This window comes from Aphis gossypii, chromosome 1, assembly GCF_020184175.1.
Source record: "Aphis gossypii isolate Hap1 chromosome 1, ASM2018417v2, whole genome shotgun sequence".
Classification (NCBI taxonomy): Eukaryota; Metazoa; Arthropoda; class Insecta; order Hemiptera; family Aphididae; genus Aphis; species Aphis gossypii.
This window is the reverse complement of record NC_065530.1, coordinates 8,114,030-8,138,402: the sequence shown is the minus strand read 5'-3', so window position 1 is coordinate 8,138,402 and position 24,373 is coordinate 8,114,030. Positions and strand designations below refer to the sequence as shown.

The window sequence follows — 24,373 nt, the reverse complement described above, 5'->3', positions numbered from 1 at the left end:
TACATTATAAATAATAATATAACAAAATGAGAATGTGTGAAATTTACTTAAATTGTGATATTACTACAAGAATTATTGGTAGTGATACGTACAATTATTTAGGTATATAAAAAAGAAGTTATCTATTTATATACATATATATATATATACATATATATATATATTTAAAATATTAATGTATGTATTTACAGATATATTCATAAATGAAAATATATCAATATTTTATACTTATTAGTCAACTTATATAAATTAAATTTATTAACTTAATATATTTGGGGGGGGGGGGTCGAATCCACCAACCCCCCTTCATATACCGCCTTGTAAAATACGATTAATATATTATCATCATCTCCTTGTAAGATCAATTGTATTGTTAGAGTGGATTTTTATTGTATGGGCTTTAAACTGTTCGTCATTCGTAAATGACGTATGACGAGTAAATGTTTAAGTTGTTTAAACTTTCTAAAACACAGATTTTGAATACTCAAGAGTATAAACTGTAAATTAAGTTTTATAGTATACATATCGCCTAAAAAAAAAATTGAAAAAAAAGATAGGTACTGCACAAAAGGAAAATTAACTTGTCGTCTAATATTGATCTCAAAATGTTGTTTAGTTTATACTTGTTTTTTTTTTTAATAACATAATTTTAAGTGTTATTCTTTATTATTATAAAATACATTAATTTTATTAATAATTGTGTTATTTTATAGCTTATGCCATACGGCAATTTGTTTGAACAAGCCCATACCGTAAATTATTTTATAATAATTAACATTGAATATTTATAATTTAAATATCTTCTTAATTATTTATTTATACGATCAAGATTCGAGACCATAAACAAATTTTATGTTGTAATTCTTTCTTTTATATTCGTTTGAAATTTTCTTATTTTTTTTTTAATATTTTAAATATTAAAATGGAGTTTAAACGCAAAAGGATAATATTGATATAGTTTGCGTTTGAACATCATTTTAAAGTTTAAAAAATTAAAAAATTAAGAAAATTTCATACGAATACAAAATAAAGAAAGCAAAAAAAAAATAGCTATTCTTGTATTTTTATTATTATATTATTTGTACGTAGACTCCCGTGTGTAAAATATATATATATATACATATTTAGGTACATCTGGTATATTAAATTAAGCATCAAAATTTAGTTAGTAGATAATATGTTTTTTTACAATGTCTTATATTCTGAGTGGAGCGATAAATGTATTGATTTTACAATGATAATATGTTGTATTGTGTGTGTGTGTGAGTGTGCCTGTAAATACAATAAGTAGTCTAAAAGATACTTTCATCTTCTAAAATAAAGAGCAGGTTTTTGGTAGAAAATTTGAGCTAATTAGTGTTTTGAAGGGTCAAAAGTAAAAATCTCCTAAAAAAATAAATAAAAATGGGAATTTTTAAACAAATCCAATTTTTGACAACACAAATTTTGTTTTTCTTTGTTAGAAATCAAATAACTTTAAATATTTGCAATTCATCAATGTTTATAAAATTATATTCTATTTACGATCGAATTTTAAATTTTTTCTATTCCTTTTTGAACAATTTTTATAGGCATGACTTTTTTTATTGTTATTTTCTGAAATTGTTGTTTAGAAATTATTCGCAGGGTAGAACTGTAGAAGTGCTTGAAAATTTAATACAACGCTCTTCATGAGTTTTTTTTATTTTCAACAAAGAAATATCAAGAATCTGGAATCAATATATATATTTTTTTATAAGAGATTGAAGTTAGAACTTTAAAAAATTCATCAACATTTCAAAAAGGTACAAATTATCTTGTTGTTAGAAATCCATAAAATTTTTTAATTTTATATCTAAGAATTGGACATTTAATACTAGGTTACAAACAGACAACAATATAACAGCATCTATATGACTATATGTCACATTAAAAGTTCAGGAGATAGAACGAATGCATAAAATTGACTTTTTTTGTTTTTATGTACAAATATTTTTAAGTAATACACCTTATCATGGATGTGAAGCTTTGAAAGTCAAAACTTACTCCTTCTCACAGATACCGTACATAATGTGGTTTTTCAAAAATACGGTTTTTGCCTTTAATATTAAATTTTAGATATAGAAATTACTCTTGTTTTAAAGATAAAGTGACAATCCTTGGAAGAGTATGGCCTACCTATTTGTTGAAGTTTCACGACCACTGTATATTATATTACTAAAAAGAGGTAAAATTAGTTTTTTTTTAAACCGTCAACAGGTGAACGTCTTATAAGAAAAATAAAATTAACTATTTACGTATTTATACGTGTATATTTTTTAAGCAACACATCATATTATCATAGATGTGAAATGTTGAAAGTTAGAATTTACTCTCCTTCACAAAGATTATGTTCATAATTTGGTTTTTCAAAAAACAGTTTTTAAGCCTTTTATGTTAATTTTTTTTCATACTAAAAATTACTATTCGTGTTAAAGATTGGGTGATGTACCTTATAAAATACATGAGATAGAAACCTTATTTTTATACATAAATTCGTTCCATGTTATTCTGATTCCAATAGTAAAACAATTCATTTTTCGCCTATTTTTATGCAAATGTTTTTTTTGTTGCTTTTTCAGTTATTTCAGCTGTAGAATTTTTATACGTTTATTATGCTACTATAGTAAGAATAAATAATTGAATTAATAAGAAACGTAAAAACCCAGAAAGCGAACTAAATGTTTATATTAAATTATTATTGTTTTCGTTATCGGCTTGATTATTATATGTATTAAACGTATAGATTGTCGATCTACATATAGCTTGCAGTACCTATACGATCAGTATGCCTTTAACATCGATATCGACCATTTCAAAATTTAAGATTTAGTGTTATAATTCAAAATCTCTCGTATGAAGTATGCACTATGCACCGATCATTTTAGTGTATGTAAAGAGTTCGTTTTATGTTAAATTTTAAATATTCTGTCGGAAAATAAAGTCAGTTTCACTATTGTAAATCAAGGTAAATACACGGTAGTTATTTTTTTTCTTGTTTATATACCATTTAAAACATAAAATACCGTGTTTTCATTGAGGGGCCCATAATTTGGTAAAGATAGAGGCCACCTGGAAAAATCCCGATTTCCCGATTGGCCTACCGCCCCTGTATATTATATAAAATACAGATCTAAAATTATGTGAAATTTGAATAAATATTTTATTTTTGGAAACCTTATACAAACAAATAATATTTGTTTTTTGGGATACAATAAATACCTATGTGAGCCTCTCTATAAAACATATAGGTAATTTAAAAATTTAGATTCGAACGTATTCTTGAACGTAGAATTATTAATGTACCATATTGAAAAACTACGTTCTAAAAAATTTGGCTGTGCACCGCTTACACACGTCACTCTACACGCATTGTTTTTAATTAATATAGATAATGCAATTAATTACTTTTTAATAATTATTTATTATTAAACTATTTGCACATTATTTTAAGCCAAAAACACGAAGAATTAGTAATACCTACACTCCTCAATAAAATAAAACATACTATTTTTTCAATACTAAATTTTAAGTTACTTACATAAAATAATTAATTGTTATGGTTTACATTTAAATATTTGATTTAAAGTGTGTAAAAAAATATCTATAAATAGTTTATCTCATAAAAACCAAAATATTAATATATTAAATACAATCAATAATAAAAAAAAAAAATTTCAGTAAAACCAAATTAAGTAGTTCATTTTTGAATTATTACAAACGAATACGATTGTTGCCATCTTTCCAACTTTCAAAGTACTGTTTAAATGCTGTTGGTTCACCGCCTTCAATAACTCTGATAACCTATATATTTAACAAAAGTTGTAAGTATCATGCAAATCAACAGAATAAAATAGTATATATAATGCATACTCTTGTCCATGCTGGATAGTTGTTCTCTTTAATGAAAACTTGTGCGCGCTTAAGAGATTCTACCTTTTCTTGAGTTGTACCTTTTTTGCCAACCCAAACATATATTCCTGACGAAACAGTGTCCAAAATGAAGCAGTCCTAAAAAATTATTAGAGAATAAAAAATGCTATTAAAAAAACAATTATTAGGTATTTATTATTGATACATACATCAGTTTTTAAATGTGACTGAACAAGAGGTTTTTCGTTGATTTTTTCAGATACAATTTTTCCACCTTGTGCGTCTGATATTTTGTATAAGACAGGTGTCGCCTAAAAATTTATTAATTGATTCATATTTATAGATTAAAATGTTTAATATTATATTATTACTGTTTCTGTTTTCTCAAATTCTTGATCATCGTCTACTGCTGGGGGGACTTGTTTGGAGGATCCGGATCCTAATTCTTTAAAGAACTTTTCAAATTCGTCCGGAGAGCTTGATCCATCTATAATTTTTAAATATTATAAGTACCTTTACTAAAGTTATACATTAATTATTGCTTTAATACTTTTTAATTAACTGTTTTTAACAAGGGTTTTAAAAACATAACTATAAAATAAAATAAGTTTAATAGATAAAACTGATGAATTTGTGTAGATTTTATTAAAATTAATAGTTTTGTTTTGTCATAATTTCATTTATGATCTTGTTATTTATTTTTATAAAATTAAAACATTAACATTAAAAAAATTAGATAAGCATTATTTTGTTATGTTATAACAATGGTATTTACAAATGTATTAAACAAGTGTTAAAGTTCATTCTAATAACAATGATAAATTGCATTAAGTAAGATTTCAAGATATAATATTACGTAAAGTGTATTATTTCATAACTCATAACCAATTTTAGATATACATTTTCAATTTATCATTTTTATTACTCGATTTTGAATTTAAATTATTTAAAAAGTATAAAAACGTAAATCATTATTGTTATTGTTCATTGGTTTCTTTGTATAATATTTTATTTTGAAAAATTACACTTTTATAGAACATTTTACAATTATCTTATGTTAATAAGATATAAATCTAATAATTTATGTATTACATACATTTTATCAATTGCATTTTTTTTATGAATGTTGGCTTAAACAAATTGACAATTGCAATGTTAAGTATTATTTTATAAACATTTGACTTACCAACTATATTTACTTTGGCTCTTCCAGAATGATCTTGATCTCTTACTTGATTAGCAACATTAATAGCTTTCAAACGTTCTGTTCCTTTAGCTTGAGGTCCTACGTACACAAAAATTTCTTTGCCTGTGTCTAAAATGAAACAATCTCCTTGGTTCATAGACGTCACTTTTGGTTCAATTTGCTTAACTCGAATATTTTTTTTTCCTTTAACTTGGTATAGTTTTTTTTCACCTGCAGCATTAATTTCAGTGTGACGAAAACCGGATGCTATACCACCAGGTATATAACGTATAGCTAAATAAAATAAAACATTATTAGTATTTTATTAATTTATTTAAACAGGCTATGAATTTTAACGTTGTTGTTAACAAACTTTAAGGTTTATTTTGAGTTTATAGATTTCGCTATGTTTGAATTCAACTAAATAATATTTATTGTTATGAACTAATATAACTATATAATATATATATACAAGACTTTTCAAATGTGGTGTAATAAAAATGGCGGGGATCACATAAGAACCAATATAAATACCACTTTTTTAGTCACACAATATTTGGAAGCCTTGTATACCTAAAACATATATTAGTATGTATACTAACAAGGTTTAAATAGTGATAGAAAAGCTTGACTTTCATGATCCTGAGTTTCTTTGTGTTGCACTGGATCTCCACCAAGAGCATCATCTAACTGAACAGAAAGAATAGCTGCAGCACCAACTTCATCCTTAAACGAAAAAACAAGGTAAGTATTTAATAATATTTAATTAACAATTTAGAAAATTTTAAATTTTTTTACTAACTTGAGATGATGCACTACCTGACCAATAGTAAATGTCCGATATAAACTTGTTGTTTTTACCTTCTTTTGACTAAAAATATAAATGTTTTTGTAACTAAATATTTAACTTGTTAGAAAATAGGTTGTAATTAGGGCTGGGATTTATATGCAATAAAAAATTGTAAAATATGTATTTAGCTTATTAAAAATATACAAAAATATGCAATTAATATTATACATGACAAAAATATAAAATATACATTAAAAAAAATAACACGTGTTTTAAAATTAATAATATATTATTCTTGACTATTAACTATTCAAATGTTTCACACGAAATTATTACATAGCGTTTTGAATTTTCAAAACTGAACAAATTTCTGTTAGACCTTATAATATGTTCCAATATTTACTAAAACATCGTTCGACATCACATGACGTAAAAACTTTTAGTAACGAAATATACCATAAATCATGCGTTCTTCGCATTTTTATAGTAGAAAAATTCAATAATAGGTATTGGTTTTATTCAAAATATGCGATAATATGCATTTTTCCAAAATACGCAAAATAAAAACATCACCATTTATTACATCATCATGCTTCGTGGACATTACTAACAAAAGCAATAATCAGAAGTTGTAAATAAAACATACTGTTGCATATAAATCTTAGCCCTAGTTATAATCCAATATATATGAGTAATAATTTAATGTAAATGTATATATACATATTATATAATATTCTTACGTTTAATACAATATACGAATCTCCGGTATAAAATTTTCCATAATCCTTTACTGGATACGGAACAGGTTCAAAGTCCTAAAAAAATATAAATATATATATACATAAATGCTTTCTGTAAATTGTTCAGAAATAAACAATGTGTATTGAGAATATAAGATTTACATAAAAAAAATATATTTACAATATCTACTACTGAATATTGTTAAACTCCATTTCACCCACCCACGATAATATTACGTCAACATCGTTCGGTACTATAACTCTGAGGCCCTGTAATATTTCTATTACTGTTTAACGACGAATTATATATCAAATTTAAATGGGGAATTTAACAATAAATACATTTATGAATAGACATTTATGTAAAAGATATGTAGCCAAGATATGTAGGTAAACATAAAACAAAGCTATTATTGTATCACACTGAACATCTACCAGTTCAACCTCTTGACGACCTATCACATACTACATAAACCCATTTAACAATTCTAACATGACCATTGTCTACTCCATATTTATTATAGCCTTCAAGTCGCCAAGGCAACAATAGTATTATTGCCTATTTGATCAAGTCTGCCAAAAAAGTAATGTTAATAGTAGATAAAATATAGGTATAAATTGCCTAGTTCGAAGACTATTTATAATTTTTTACTCTATTGCGTGACTTATTTTAAAAATATTATAATATTTCTTCTGTTTAAAATTATGATAACTATAATACAGTCTAAGCATATATATATCTACTTTTACTTTCCATCAATCAAAATACAATTCCATTACTATTTGAACGTCAATCTATAATGGATTTTCAACGACATGCCTACAGATATAGTCATTGGTCTTAGAATAATAAGTTTTCTTAATTATTCGGTTAGTAATTATTCTATTGGTAGGTTATTTAAAATATACTTTTAGTTTAAGTACTTAGTTGTCACTAAACGGGTTACTATTTGAATTTACTGGTAGGTATAGTTGTCGTGGAAATCGAAAAAAAGTTTTTATTTTATTTTTTTGTGTAATATTAATAGTAACTATATAAGCACAATTTTCCTACTCATTATTTTAATGCATAACGACGAATTAAAACTACATTAATTTATTTCATATAATATCATCCAACTAATTATTATACCATTAAATAATTGCAAATGCATATAAACTAGAAAAAAATCGAACAACGAGTTAACCCGCATACCTATATTATCTAGTTCGCTTTACCGATTACACTTGTACAGGCTAGTATAAACTATCGTTTAAAGTTTAAGCCGGAGGCGGGTATACATAATAATATAATATACTATAGTCGTTGATGTATTATAGCTATACAGATATAAATTATATGGAATACCTCGTTCAGCCATTGCCCTTATCCTAACTTTCGTATACTATTAACGCATTTCTCTGTTTATTGTATTATATTTTTAGGAGTCATGACCTTTACAAATTATAAAAGCTACCGAAATTTCGTCAAATTAATATATTTTGTTCGCCTTGATGATTTTATTACCAACACGGGTAACACGTACTCGTAAGTTTCATCAGGGTACATATTTAAATATATTATTATATAGGCTAGTATAGTTACTAGATAGATATTTTCCACATAATATTATGAGTAACATAATAACTACACATCTGCATGGCTATAATATATATCTATATATTACGTCATAATATATATGACGTGTGCATATCATCATGATAAACGTTGTTCATATTTAATTCGTCAGATAAGAGAATGAGTTATTAATTACTATTGATTTATGTTTGTTTTTTTACAATTAAATATTTTGATAATATATAAATCACGACCTATATTCATCCGAGTAAAGTTTGAAAATAATTCAAAATATTTCATTTAAAAAAAAAAAAAATATTTTAGTTTATGTTTATAAGTGCAAAATTTACATATTATTATTTACTTTTTTTAGTAGGCATTAATAATTATAAATAAATAGTAAAATAATAATTATAAATATGATTTTGGTAGTTGGAACTCATTATTTTAAAGTGTGCATAATTATTAACAAAAAGACAAAATAATTTAGGTACCGTTTTCAGTGTCCATTTAAAATTAGATTATTGTTAGGCATTCGAGTACTTTGTACTAGACTCTTATTACCTATCAGTTATTTACTTACTGAAATATTATTTGTTATTCTTTTTAAATAAGTACCTATTTGAAGTTTATTGTTTATTATTATTTAAAGTATATATTTCATTTTACTGTGGCTTGTATGACGTTTGAATGGGATTTATTATATTTAAATTAAGAAATTATATTATTTTTGAATGCAAGTAAGCGTTGAACATTCGCGTTCTGACGATGGCCTACTTAAACGCCATCGTAATTACAAAAAAAGTGTTTGTATGTACTATGTACAGACCTTACCTATAGTGGGTGTGAAATACAAATTGTATGTAACATATTTTCATACATCATTATATAAGCTATAACTTGGATTATTCAAAATAATATTATTCCAAGCATTATATTTAATTTGTATAGACACATATTTTGTTTTAATGTTTTGTTTTATATGATACAAGAATATTAAATCAAAATGCATAGTATAAATTATATATTTAGTATTTAGGATTATAAAATCATTTAATACTTTTTCGTTATTTAAAAACCGTTAGAAATCTCTATAGTTAAAATTTGTGAAAATTAGATTTATTTGAAAAATAAACATGAATTGAGCTAGAAATACATTTTTTTACGTTAAAAATTATTACCGCATCACAATATAAATTATATTCTTATGCTAAATACTTATTATATATTAGTATGGTTATGTGATATTTTTAAGTATAAGATTGCAGTATAGAATTTGTGTTGGGCATCAATGATTTTCCTAAACCAACTTGGAAAAATTTGGTACTCTATTACACTATTGTATTGTATTAATTGTACATTTTGTAAGACATTTATATTAACACGAAAATAATTTTTTCATCAAATATTATATGTAATCGCCTAATTAAACTGTATGCAGATTACTTAAATATCATGTAATATTTTTGATAATCTGTATAAATAAGTATGGGTTAGGTAATTCACTATTTAGTATTCAGCTAGTTTGATGTAGTCAAGTTATTAATCTATGTAATACTGCTGTTTGTATTTTATTGTGTACTAAAAACGTTCAAAACTATTTAATAAAATATACAAATATTAAGAAATTACGTTATTTATAAATAGCGAGTTCGTGCGACAATGTATAGTACAAAACTACAAACATTAATGCTTCTTTGAAGGTTATTCATATTAAAACTGACAATAAAAGAGATTTTAAAAAAATTTACTTTTGGCTATTGTTAGTATTATCACTCTGCAATCTTTGATTAGTACTAAGAATTAAGTTGATGAGTGTCGAGTGATGTTATAATATTATGCTTGCAAGATTGATTTATTATATTATTATTATTTATTACTAGTAAGTATGATTACGTATCACGAAATATTTGCAACTTTGTTCGAAAGATAATGTAATGATGGTATATCGTAAAAAAACAACTTTTAATTACTCACTTAAACCTATTAATTCCTATTATTCTTACTAGACTAAAAAAAATATCCATACATTATTTTTATTGTGTAAATAGTAATTTAGTAATTACATAATACACTTATTACAATAGGAAAACTTTATATTTGTATTTAAAATATGTAGTACAACAATATTATTTTGTAATTGGGATTTTGCAAATGCACACACATGGTCATGGTATCTTTGTATATAGTTATATTATTATAGTAATAAAATAAATAGGTACTAACAAATCAAATACAAGGACTTGATAAATTAAAAACAGATGTGAAAATAAAAATGTAAGAAAATTATCACAATATACTAACATTATGAATATAATGTTTTATTTTTATATATTGAATATAATATACTTATGTGATTATATTTAATATACTGTGCTAATCAATATAAAAGTGGTTTTAAATAAAATTCATTTTTTTTTCTTTTTGCTAAACACGCAACTATACTGACATGTTTCGATACTATATTATTACATAGTAGGAAAATTGGTAACTATACACTATTAATACTATATTATTTCATAGTATAGATTAATTGGTTTTTATTTTTTACTATTTATTTCCAATTTGTCAATTTTATGGAAAAATCAGATATTGTTTTATAAGATAGGTATATTTGTTGTGTATCAAGTATAAAATAATTTGAAACGCATACCCAGTAGGTAGGTACATAATATATATATATAGAAATATTTTAATAGTATTATAATTAAATTATTTTATTCTAAAATATTGTTTTTATTTTTTATTTATCATTATTAATAATATTAATTGATGAAATAGCACGAAAAATTAATTTCAATGTTAAAAAATTTTATGTTTACAAGCGTTCTACCTAATTAATAAAACAACACTACAACAACTTATAAAAAAAAAAAGAAATATTTCTTAATTAGGTAGTATATATTTTAATTGTCTATATAATTATTAAGTCAAATTACGGGTTTTGTTAGTTATATTTAGTGGAAAATTTAGTGAATTGGAAAGGTAAAACGATAGGTAGGTACCAAATTTTCTTATTATTAAATAAATTACTTATGTAAATGTGGCTAGATATTGTGTTTTAATACTGTCTTATACCTAAATAATACTACTTAAAAAATGAACAGTATTAATTATCACGCTCATTATCTAGAAAAATATTGACATTTTGCTGATTTTTACATTTTTTTTTTTTTTTTTTTAAATAGTTTGAATTTTAAAGTACCTAATTATTTATGATTATAAAACAATATTTTTGAAAAGAATATACTAAAAATGTAAATACTTTTTCTAAAAAATGAGTGTTTATCTTGAAGAGAATCACACCGTACAATTTAAAATATTTAATTTGATATTACCATTATACTTATAATAGACATGCTCACTTATTTAAATTTTAAACGTAAAAATGATTCGAGATAAAATTACATTTATCTTGAAATTGTATAGCTTTAATTTAAGAATAACAATAGATAAATCGGTTATTATGAAACAGAACAATAGTCATTTAGGCTATGTAGGCTATCTGGCTATGAACTTATACTATATTATCTACGATTCTGGTTGTATGAAAAGAGAAAGTTTCGATAAAATGTTTAATAAAAGTAACACTTTTATATTTCAACGTCATAAAATATTATCTAGGTCGTAGGGATATGATATTATTTTAAAATAAGTTTTACCTCAATTCTCCAAATTTTGAGTCCAGCAGATTTGCCGGCAGATTCAAATGCGGGATGCATAACTGACGTCCGGAGAATAGCAGGCGTATTTGAACTTGACTTACCCGTTGACGCCGCTTCGGATGACGAGAAAGTAATAAACAGTATCAATTGTAGGAGCGCTAGTAGTGAAGTCATGCTATTGTGTTTTGCGGTCGACGCCATCGTGACGTTTCGCTTACCTAAAAAACCAAGTTTAATTACAGTGTGAGTGATGACTAATGTGACTGAATCATTTTAGTTATAACTGGGTGATTCCCGTACAAATTTAAATTATTTCCTTTATTAATGGACTAAAAATCGTATTACCCACTATTTTTAATAATTTTATGTATCTGCTCTTGTTTGTGTATTTTTATTTACTGTATTTTATGTATTATATATGTAATATAATATTTATGTATATATATTATATATATATGATTAAAATTAATAAAATAGATAAAATTAAAAATTCGGGAGTTATATAGTTCTATCTAAGATTTTGAATAATATTTATGATAGAATTTCGCCTGATAACATGCCTAAACGAGTGTGTAAAATAGCTAGTTGATATTAAATTTTCCGACTATTGATAAAAAAGAATAAAATAAATTATTAAATTTTAATATTATATTGCTTTTATTTTGTTTTAATAAAATATAGGTAAAATTTTAAGTATAAAAAGTTTTTATCAAAAAAAATTTTCTAAGGACCGCCTTTAAACTTTTCTAATTTTCTTTTATTTTCAATCTTTATTTGTGCGATTCGATACGATATCTATAATTTTTTAACAGATTTTGTATTGAGAGTCCTAAGTTTCTAAAAAAGAAAGAAAATAATTGTTGAATTAAATTTAAAATTAGGCATTAATTTTTGGACGGAATCAGGAGTAAACATCCATGCTCCGTGTGATTCAACTGTACAAAAACTATACAAAAATTATATAAAAATTCGATACATAAATCCAAGGCCAACGGGCTAATAGCTAAAGTAATCTGAATATATTATAAACTATGTCCAATAGATAAGGTAAAATAATTATATTATAGGAAAATAAAATAACAACAATAAATTTACTTTGTCAAGGAAAAATTGCAAATTAATAAAATAATACGCGTAGTAAATAAAAATATTTTTATATTTGTTTAAAATAATAAATCACTATAAAAACCTACTTATATTTTATTAATATTATGTATAGATTGATACAATTCAGATTATCATTTGGTTCTAATAAAATATGATTATACCTATTTAATAAATAATGTTTAGCAAGTGCCAAATATACATAAAAAACTGGGACATTTTTAATAAATGAATACAGTGAATATTAAATAGTACTTGAGACTTAAGCTTACCTATTTTAAATATTAACCATTTGAAATAACAATTCAATATGATAAAATTTTCAAATAAAGTTCGTGAACTGTCATAATATGATGTTTTTTTTCCCCGAATAAAAACCCATAACTTAATTTGTCTATAAGATCCCCACTAATGTTTTTAAACTTGGAACCTATTTTTGTTGTTAAATAACTTAGTTCTTATAAGTATGTATAAATATTCATTATAAATAGGTATTATGTCTATTTGAAAATTTAATATTAATCAACTAAAATTATGAAAATAATGTAGTGATTATTATAATACTATTTATTATCATCATCACTATATACACCGGATGAACCTTGAGTTTGTTTTGCAAACAATGTCAAATGTCTGAGTTTTCCATAATTTGCTAACAATTATACACGGAACTTCGGATTATGAAGTGTTCAATACACTGAATATTAAATATATATTTATTACAGATACAGGATCAAAAATGTTGGGGATTGCGCATAACAACCAACATAATTCCCGTAATTTTTGTCACTCACATTTAGAAGACCCTGTTCTATGATTCTATGATGGATTAAAAAAATAAGTTTATCGACTTAACCAATCATCAAGTCGTGTAAGTATTAGATGAAATAATTAAATCACAATAATATACCTACCTATAGTAATAAATAATAATGAATATACTCTAACAGGTAATTAATTTTGTAGTAAAATGGCATAATACAAGTGGTTTATCTTACGGTACCTACATACTCTAATTAATTGATATTTTTGTGAGGATAAAGATTATTAATTTTGTTGATAAAGCACTCTACTCTTTATTATTATTATTATTTTCCTTAAACAAGACATATGATACATGTTATTATATGTATAAAAACTTACAATAATCGTATGAACAATTATAAGATTAATGAAATAAAAAAAATGTTATGAAAACATTTCATAAATTATATTACTATATAAAATACCTATAGGTATTCAAAGTCATCATTGTTATTGAGTTTTAATAAAATTATTGTTTCAATATTTAAATTACATAAATTCTACATTTAGATTAAAGCACAAAATAATATGTACTTTATTTTCATTATTTTTCATTGACTTTGTAGCTATCTCTGCAAACGACTGTCCACGGTTAGTACTCGTGACTTAATATATGCATGTTATGTGTACCAATGTCCAGCGTGTCTACTGTTTTTTATTGGCTGTCTGGTATAATATCAACTAGATATTAGAATAGTTACTTAAGTTTTTTTATATTTTGAAAACGCACTGAGAATACGAGTGCCTACATAATATACAGAAATTGTCGTGGGAATTTTAGATCCAGTAGTTTTCGTTAATATTACTGATTTTTCCACCCAATAATTATTTTGTTCTCTTGGGATATATTCATAATAAACATTTCATCACGAAGGTTTTTTTCACGTCGATTTTCATCATGAGCAGTGTTACTTTGTCTTGCCATATAGATTGCTTAATTCGATTTTTATTATTGTTCAATGCATTAGCATGTATAGTACAACGTTTGAGTTGTGGTTACTGGTTTCGTGTATAAATATTAAATATACATTTTGAAACAATTATGTTATCATTTTGCAATATTGTTGATCAGACTTTGTAGTTGCTGATTATACTCTTTGTATACATTTCAGTGGCGTAATTATGGATGGATGTCAAAAGGAGGAGTATTTACACCTCTGAAATTTTTTTGAGGGAAAAGCTACCATCATTTTTCTTCTTAGTTATGCCAATAGTAAAAATCTTTAAATTTTCCGAAATAAAGAAAAGAATGCAATATATTTAAAATGTCAATGTTATCGCGTTATTTGTGTTATAAAAATAACTAATGATTATCACCAGATTATTTTTTTCGGACAAGTTATAACACTGTCATAAAAACGAACTCTTTTGTTCTCACAATGTTTAATGCTATGGGTACCTACTACCTAGTAACCTACGAATTATTTTCAAGGCATAAAATGAATCATATGCCTTGTGTATAAAAATTAAAAACAAACAATTAAGTTATATTTTCGATTTTTAAATTATTTTGCCCGCCCCTTCTCATAGTATTTTACCCAGTTAAGCTAGGTAAAGTGCACCTAACTATAGACCATCGGTCATAATTCCATCACTATACAATATAAAGCATAGCTTTGATTAATCGTTGAATATTTATTTATTTAAAATAATACTGAGAAACACTGTAAAACGTATCCTACAAAACTATAATCTATATACGTCACCTTATGGCGGCATAACTCATAAGTCATAATATACTAAATATCACATACTATTAGAAATATTTTAATTTGCATAATTATAAAGACGATAAAGCGGTTGTCATTGTTATAATCTCTATCTAATCAATACTATTAACTATATTAGTCACGAATATTTGTATGATACAACCAATTATAACTCAATAAAATATAAAAGCGTTTCCAATAATTATTATGGAGCTTAAATACAACATTTTTCATTATATGTTTATTGACTATTGTCATATTATTGTCTAATGTATATAATATAAATTTAATGTTAGTTTATTTATATATGTATGGCGTGTGTATGTGTATTGTATTGTATGTGTGTGTGTAGGTGTGAGGACAAAAATATATTAAAATAGAGAACATCCATAAATGGCATACACATTACAATAATGATAAGTAATAATCTATATATTTTGATGTAAGCCTACATAAACCTATAATCAATACCAAAATTATTGTAGAATCCTAATGCAACACACATATTATTATTTTTTATGTACCTATAACAAAAGTCAAAACGAGTCTTAAAAATAAACAACACTGAATGCTAATTTACAAATTGTTGATGACGCAATTATTATAATTCTAGTCAAAGTGTTGAACGTTTAATGACTTCTTTAGTGAAAGATTGAAGCAAAATGCAAAAAATCTATTGGAAAGTCGGTACTGTAATCTGCAGGTGTGGGTTTGTATTAATATATTGTATGTTTGTTTTTATAAGTCGAATAATCATTCAGTACTGCTGTCTAGCGGTATAGATAAATGGCAGTTGAATAACTATAACAAGTATTTATACAACAACGAAAGGAGCGAAATACCTCATTTTTCTGATTTTTAAGACATTTTTGCATAGAAATTCTAAAATTATACCTACTCAAAACGAAAAAAAAAGAGGATTGAAGCATAGAAAAAAAAAACATAAACATTTTAATATAAATTATTATTAAATCATATAAAATTTAAAAATGTTATTTTTTTAAATAAAATTGTTATTTCCAGTTTTTACTGCGGTTAGGTCCATTTTATATTTTAAAATAATCGATTTTATTATAACTTAGTTGGCAGGTAGATCAATAAATATTTTAATAAAAGTTTTTTGCATACCTTTTAGGTAACGTATAAAAAACTTATAAGTTATAAAAATAATCAATCTTTTTTTTCAGACAGTCCAAGTATCTTAAATATATGTTATAGACCCGACACAGTGGTGCCAAACTTTTAAAATCAAATTAATACAAATTAAAGTCCAACGGCCTCAATCATCCTTTAATGTGTAAAAGCCTAATTCGTTTAAATTTTAAAAGAAAAATTGTCGATGCATTACCAATTATTACATGTAATTTGATTTACATTATATATAACTATATAAATACCTATGTAACAATTGTATGTACTAGTAATTAGATAAACATTGTTTGTACTATATATATATGTCCCTAATTTTCATTAAGTTATATATATCATGGTGTGCATTGTAAACTGTATATATTTTTAGTCCCTTCAATGGTAACGTAGGTCCTGGCCGCATAATTTTAAAAAAAGTGATCTGGGTGTGGCATGACCTAAACATAGGGTTTGGTGCCCTTTGAGTTGACCTATCTATAATTTTAGTTTGATATATCATTTTGTTCTGTCATTCAATCAAATTTAGTTACTATTCATAAGCTACATAATAAATCAAATAAATAAACAAACGAATTATAATATATATATTATATATATATACATGTATAATTAATATAGTTTTTAATGATGTATACGCTTATACATGTTATAGATTTTAATCAAGTTATGTTTTATTTTATTTGTACTTATATAATACATATCAATTTATTGTACAGTATAGAATAAAACCGATTTTATAATGATAGTTTGACAAATATTTAATAAATAAGCATAAAATAAATTGAATAAACTAAATTAAATATCACATTTAAAAATATTTTAATAACCTATTCGATTATTTTGTATAAAAATAAAAAATTTAAAAACAACGATAATACATAATTAAAGCCATATAATATGTATTATGGCAGTAATAATAGAAAATTAATTTAGTATATTATTTTATGTAAATAGTATTAAATTAAATTATATGATTGTAAGCAATTAATATATCTTACCTCGATTAAACAGCACTTAAAATTTTCATTCACTAGGACTGCTTAGATTCTGTAAATTGAGTACCTACTACTTGTTTGAAATGAAAACAAATAATGATCTTAGCAAAATAGGATGGCTACGTAACAGGTAAAACTTGATCCATTGTACGCTGCCTCGTATTTGACCTTTCGCATGATGAACTAACCAATACATGTAGAGGGAATGGAATAATAGATAGTACATACGTACATACACTACATACGGACATATATTTTAGTATTATTAATTATCAAATATTCATGTAACAAAATAATGATAATGCAGATGACCTCCGTGTACTTAGAAATCGCTAAATCATTAAGTATTAATAAAATCACAAACATTCAAAACAATACTAAATCTAAATAAAATATGTACTTATGTTTATACAACATTTGTTATGACTTATGATGTAAACACATCATATCAATATAATAATACCCAATAATAATGCATTACAATACAGAATTTGGGATGCAGTTTAGACGTGTAGGTACCTACAAAAGAATAAAATGAAAAGTTCTTAGCAATTAACTTTATATTATAAAGAAGAAACCATTGATTTTTATTTAACGATACTTTTCCAAAAAAACATTGTTATATCACTATATCAGTATACCTAATTATCAAAGTATAATGCTATAATTAGTAAAAATCTATGTTCTAGATTTTGATTACATTTATTGTGTATGTTTTTTGTTTGTGTAGTAATGTGTACTTGTACACGTCTATAAATCATTTTGTAGTTAGGAAGTCATGAAAAATGTTTGTCTATGTCTAAGATTTTAAAATTAAGATTGCTTAAAGTTCATGGGGATCTAATCACCCTAATCCCCACCTTCTATTTTATATACCTACGATCCTAATACAATATTTGTAGTCTGAAATTGGAAGTGTGTAATATTAACTTATGAAGGGTGTACTATAGTAAATAACCAAATAAGTAATAAATATATATGGTGTGGTCACATAGGTATCTGAATAAAAATTAAATATAGTAAAGTTTATCTGTTTGCTTTAGACAACAACACTATGAAAGTGTTTTCATGAGTAAATTCGAGCAAAAAAGATTTTGAAAAGCTTAAATCTACTATCGTACTGTGTAAGATAACATGTTTCCCAATGTTCTATAAAAAGAATAAAATATAATATTTAACCATAGGCCAATATTATTTTAGTTATTATTATTATTATTATTATTTTTGAAACGTTAAGCTAAATCAAAACACGCCACTGAACTTGATATGAAAATGTTAAAATAATATTATTCAGGATTGACAATAATATTTTTTATTTACTCAAATATCCAAAACAACATTTACAATATTGTACCTACTACCTACTATATTATAATATCTACCTATACTGCTGTACATTTGTATATTCTTTGGATTAATAAAATTATAATTTAAAAACTTCAATACTATATTGTCATTCAATTTTAAGTTTTGTAAATACGTTGTTATGTAAAAAAAATTAATAGATTTAAGACATGTTTATATTTTATCGATAAATCAAACACTAAGTACACAAAAAATTAGTAGGTTTTTTTTAAAGATTTTTTTAAGTATTAAAAATGGAAAATGATTGTAGAAATGCAGGTAAAAAAAAAATTATTTATCTCATTTTTTGAAGTATGATTAATTTCTCTAAAATATTTTATTTTATCATTTATAAACACACCATCAAATTAATTTATGAAACTAGATTGTCAAGTGATGGTGTAATATTATATTGCATCGGTTTATTGAATAACATAATTAAACTTTTACTTTAATTATACAATTTATTTTAAGCCGTTGAACAAGATGTATGGAAATCAAAATATTTGCTGATGCAGCATGAATGGCGTTGCCAGCAAAATACAATCGGTCGATTGGAAATTCAGACGATGAAACTCCAATCTCAGTTAAAGCAACAATCTCAATTTTGTACAAAAACTGGGTACATATTAGGTTATTGTTTGTGGAAAGCCTCTCAAATTCCAGACGTCATCAACATAATCCTTATAAAAGTAAATGGGCTCAATAATAATAAAGCTAAAATATATTAATCAAGTATAGTAAACGAATAATTATGTACGAGGAAAACTATCTTAAATAAGTATGTGATAATAGACAATAATAATATTAGAGCTGTAAAGTCAGATTTTAGATGTTGGATAAGATGAATCAGAAAAGTAAGAAAAATATGAGTACCTATACTATAGATTATATTATTCGTATTTCTTCGTATTTCTTCGTATTTCCCTATGAGTTCTATAACTTTTTAAGCTTTGGACCGTGATGAATTCTCTATTTGTGTGTGATTTCAACTATGGGTATTTCTACAATTATTGAAGTCGTTTAAATTTTAAACTTTGATACTATACATTTATATTAGTCAGACAAGGGTTTTGTTTTTGTCAATGATTTAATTTATGAGGCCTTGAGACGTGTATTATAGTAAATATTCATTGGTATCATTGATCGAGTGTGAATGTGTCTAGATATGGTAATTAGTATCTTAACAATATTATTGGCATAATATACAGATTGAATATACGTTTCGTCATTTACGAGTAAAAATATAACTATTGATTAGGTATAGCCTTTAGACTTATTATAATTATTTGTATCCCACCGAAAATTAGATTAATAATATTGATAAAACGAACAATGTAACTAATCGCAACTATTTATGACTAACTGATTATAACTATTCCCAGATGACCAACTATTACAGTCGTGTTATGTTCGAAAGGAAAAATATTCGACATAATATTATCGTATATGGATTAAAATCAATGACTGGGTTGTTTTCAGTTTTTGCAATTCATAACATTAATGTGTTTTCATGTTTATTATAATATTTTACATATTGCATGCAGGCCGTGTAATATTACTATCGTTACTAAAATATCTAAAATAATTTTAATAATATAAATATGCGGACCACAGTTGTAAGGTCACGGGCCAAGTAAAAAAAAAAATACGAGTTTTGAATATGCAAATGTAAACTTTGCGTGGCTTTATTAACTTAAATGACGGATGTCGTACTGATTATTTAGCAGAATGAGGGAGCTACCTATTTGATGTACATTTTTAATATTATAACAATTCTTCAGTTTCAAAACAATAATATTTATTCATTAGAAGATTAATTGGACTTTGAACATTTAAAAATTTTATTATTTCTGTAGTATATAGAGTTTAAATTAGACACAGTTGCGCACTAGTGGCAGACGATGCATTAAATAGACTAATTTTTCAACTCTGCAGAATAGGTAGTTAAAATAAAAATTAACTTAATTAAAATTCATTGTTGGAACACAATGAACACATTTTCTGATATTAATAAGTGTTTTATGCTTGAATATTTTTAATTGACTTACAATTGAATTTGCAATTTAGTAGTAAAATATATAATTCAAGCTATAAAAGTTATAAAAGCTATAAAGATGTTTAGTATTATAGTATTATGTACTATACAACGAAACAATAGTACAAAAAGGTTATTTAAAATATTGAAACTTAAGATACAAATAATTAACTGTGAAGTATTTTCTAAACATCTTTGTGTTATGTAATGTTTATTTGTATTAAATACTATAATATGTTTTTGAAAACATTTATTATAAAATCCTGACGGTGTTATAGGTACATTATACAACGATACTTCCGTATTTCAATCACTCACATATTAACGAGATATAACTTTCAGACTGTGGCCTTCGCTGAAATTATGTGTAGATGATTTATCTTTGCATGATATCTTTACTATAAACGAATTGCAAATTATGTCCTGTATTTCAAAATTTTATAACTTTTTTTTTTATTTATTTCTGCAGGAAAAAATATTAGAATTATCTGAAATTATGAGCGGTGTTCTCACATCATTTAATGATACCTATCAACCAAAAATACCAATTACAGATACGGAAGAGACCAGATTTGTACTGAGCATTATCGGATTGGTAGCCAATTTGTCAACGGTAGACGCAGGTCGACGATTTTTTTCACAAACTAACAGTGGTAAAAATGTGATTCGACTTATAATTTGTATACTAATTCGCATTCCATCACCATCTGCAAACCAGTTAAAAAAGTAAACACTTATCTAAATATATTTTAAAATATTAATAGTGTCAAGAATCACTAATAATATTATTATGACATTATGCAATTTTATTTTATTATTATAGATTTATTTTTGGTTGAAAATTTCAGTTTAAAATTGTGTGAAATATTATTTTAATTGATTTATAATGTTATAATTTATTACTGTTACGAATACCTAGATACAAATTCAAAATGCATCCTTACTAAAACTAAGTACAGTAATTAATAATTAATGTATTTCTAGAAAAATATATTTATTTGTTTTATACTATTTGTCTGGACATGGTCTGTTTGGTCTACAGCTCTTAAGCATTTTTTTTTGGTTTCATTTTTTTTTCTTAAATTTCAATAAAATAGTTTATATTACGACTTTATGTAAGTATTTTTTCAATAATAATATAACTATTATATTTCTGACCGATTATAATACTAAACCTTGTTAATCGTTGTTACAACCACTGACCGATTTAGGAATTTTTATTTATTCTAAAAATTTATTATATATTTATAATATTATATTAAACAAAAAAGTCTATCTAAAATCTACGACCCTATCGACAATTCTTAGGTATGATCCGTAGTATTAAAAAGGTTGAGAAATACTCAAATACTATATTAACTATATTATTCACTGACAGCAATAAATTCTAGTTTAAAGGAACTTGATTTTGTGTTGTTATAATATTATCGTAATCAAATAATTATTGTGTACAATAGTCAATAGGTTAGGTAAAATAAGGTATCAATAATAATAAATATTATTCGTTATAATAATTGTTCACTTTATTGTAAAATTCATTTTTTAGAATATCGTATTCTGCATTATACAACGTAAGCAATTATACAGTTAAAATATCATCACAGATTATAAATGCTGAATTAATAACTGTAATAAATAATGACATTAAAGATGTAAATGACACGAGAATTGAACCCGATCTAAGGTTTTTTGCACTAAAATTACTGCAGTCACTCATTCGTAATGTTTGTAATAAAGCTGCATATGAAATACTCTTAAACAACGTAAGTATTAAGATATTTTGATTAAACTCGTATATAGGTACAACTAGATTTTAAATATAATTTATGTTTTATATTATGTATGCTTATTATATCCAAATAATATGAATTTATAATGTATTTTAATATGGTTTGGTCATGCTTTTTTATGCTTTTTTTAAAAATAAAAATGCTTCTTTTTTGAGTTTATAAAACAATTGTGTGCTTTTTTAGTTGCTTATTATACTTTAAAATCCGAGCCCTACTTAGTACTTAAATCTTAAAATTATGAATCAATCTAATAAATATTTGTACGAATTCCTTATAATTATTTTATCACAGTAAAACTTTTTATGAGAAATCCTCTAATATTTTTCAAAATACCTATATTGGTGTCTGTATTTGAGTATTTACAATTTTCACTTGGTATCTAATATTATACATGATATATCTATACCTACCTAAGTATGCAAACATATTTGTATAGTATAATAAAGTATAAAATCCAATTTTAAATTACTTTACAGATCGAACAGTCTCGATTAGTAACACTGACATCCGCGGTAGACGCCGAAACAGTAAATATATCAAGAAACATATTGGACGCTTTCAGCAAAGCAAAAGAACAATTTGAAACCAAAATCCCCATGTCATAACAAATAATCATTGTGTTATCACATAATAACATATTATTTCAGTTAGTATAATGTCAATATTCACTGAAATATATAAAATTTTAAATTTACATACAATTCCTATTCTATTATAACGATTACACGTATACAACATTAACAATCCGAACGTTAGTTGGTACTTATGATTTTTATAGCTAATAATACATTTTTTATAATTTGAAATACTTTTTGTCACATAATATAGCTAAATATAAAATATTAATATGGAAAAGACATTTGTTTCACAAAAACAAATCACGTCTATATTGACATTTAAAAATACAATTAAATCAAAAAATTGCATCTACATAAAATATGTATAGGTAGCCATATGATTTGCTAAAAGTCGGTTGTGGCTTACGTATAAACATAGACGCATATACTTACATACACATTTTTTCGAGAAACCGTCATTGTTCAGATGATGCTGCACCAATAATCTAATCAACAAAAAATGGTTGGCAGAGAGGGAAAACTTAACATTTTTATTTTAATTGTTTATATTTTATTTACATCTTCATAAATAGTAAATATTGTTTGTTCTGTTCAAATTATTCATGATAACAGAATATCCGATTAGTATAATAGACTTAAATAGATTTAGACCAACAATAAGTTTGTATAACCTTTCGTCATTGTTAATCGGTAGTCGTTTTATGGTATTTTAATTATTGCAACATTAAAGATTATAAAATATAATATTATATACCACGATAAATTATAGTTAATATGTTATTAGGTACTGCGTGAAATTGCATTTTAGTGGTCCAATAAAAGCAGTGTGGCGTACGTCCTCGCAATATAACACGCGATGACTGTTCGAACACTTACGATATAAATATATAATACTCATATTGTGTCTTATTTATTTAAGATGTATTAATATAACAATTGTACCTATAATACTATTTCGCAAATCAATAATCATCGGACAATGTGGAGTGGTGTGAAAAACATTAAACCACGAATAACGAAATTAAAAAAAAT

The 24,373-nt window shown here is 24.6% G+C and overlaps 2 protein-coding genes across 2 annotated transcripts; one reads left to right on the top strand and one right to left on the bottom strand.

Moving 5' to 3' along the window:
• Positions 1-3,422: 3,422 nt before the first annotated feature.
• On the bottom strand, positions 3,423-17,763 carry LOC114131065 (actin depolymerising venom protein gelsolin 1-like). Its single transcript, XM_050211080.1, has 10 exons — positions 17,595-17,763; positions 11,828-12,048; positions 6,608-6,682; positions 5,880-5,948; positions 5,680-5,803; positions 5,078-5,371; positions 4,263-4,378; positions 4,101-4,202; positions 3,892-4,029; positions 3,423-3,822 (listed from the first exon to the last, which is right to left on the bottom strand). Exons 2-10 carry the CDS (start codon positions 12,029-12,031, stop codon positions 3,733-3,735), a joined length of 1,212 nt encoding a protein of 403 aa, XP_050067037.1. The 5' UTR covers positions 12,032-12,048; positions 17,595-17,763; the 3' UTR covers positions 3,423-3,732.
• A 1,314-nt stretch (positions 17,764-19,077) lies between these two features.
• On the top strand, positions 19,078-23,464 carry LOC126550011 (uncharacterized). The gene is made up of 5 exons (XM_050200757.1): positions 19,078-19,214; positions 19,410-19,627; positions 21,443-21,699; positions 22,520-22,736; positions 23,240-23,464. Exons 1-5 carry the CDS (start codon positions 19,190-19,192, stop codon positions 23,366-23,368), a joined length of 846 nt encoding a protein of 281 aa, XP_050056714.1. The 5' UTR covers positions 19,078-19,189; the 3' UTR covers positions 23,369-23,464.
• The last annotated feature ends 909 nt before the right edge of the window (positions 23,465-24,373 follow it).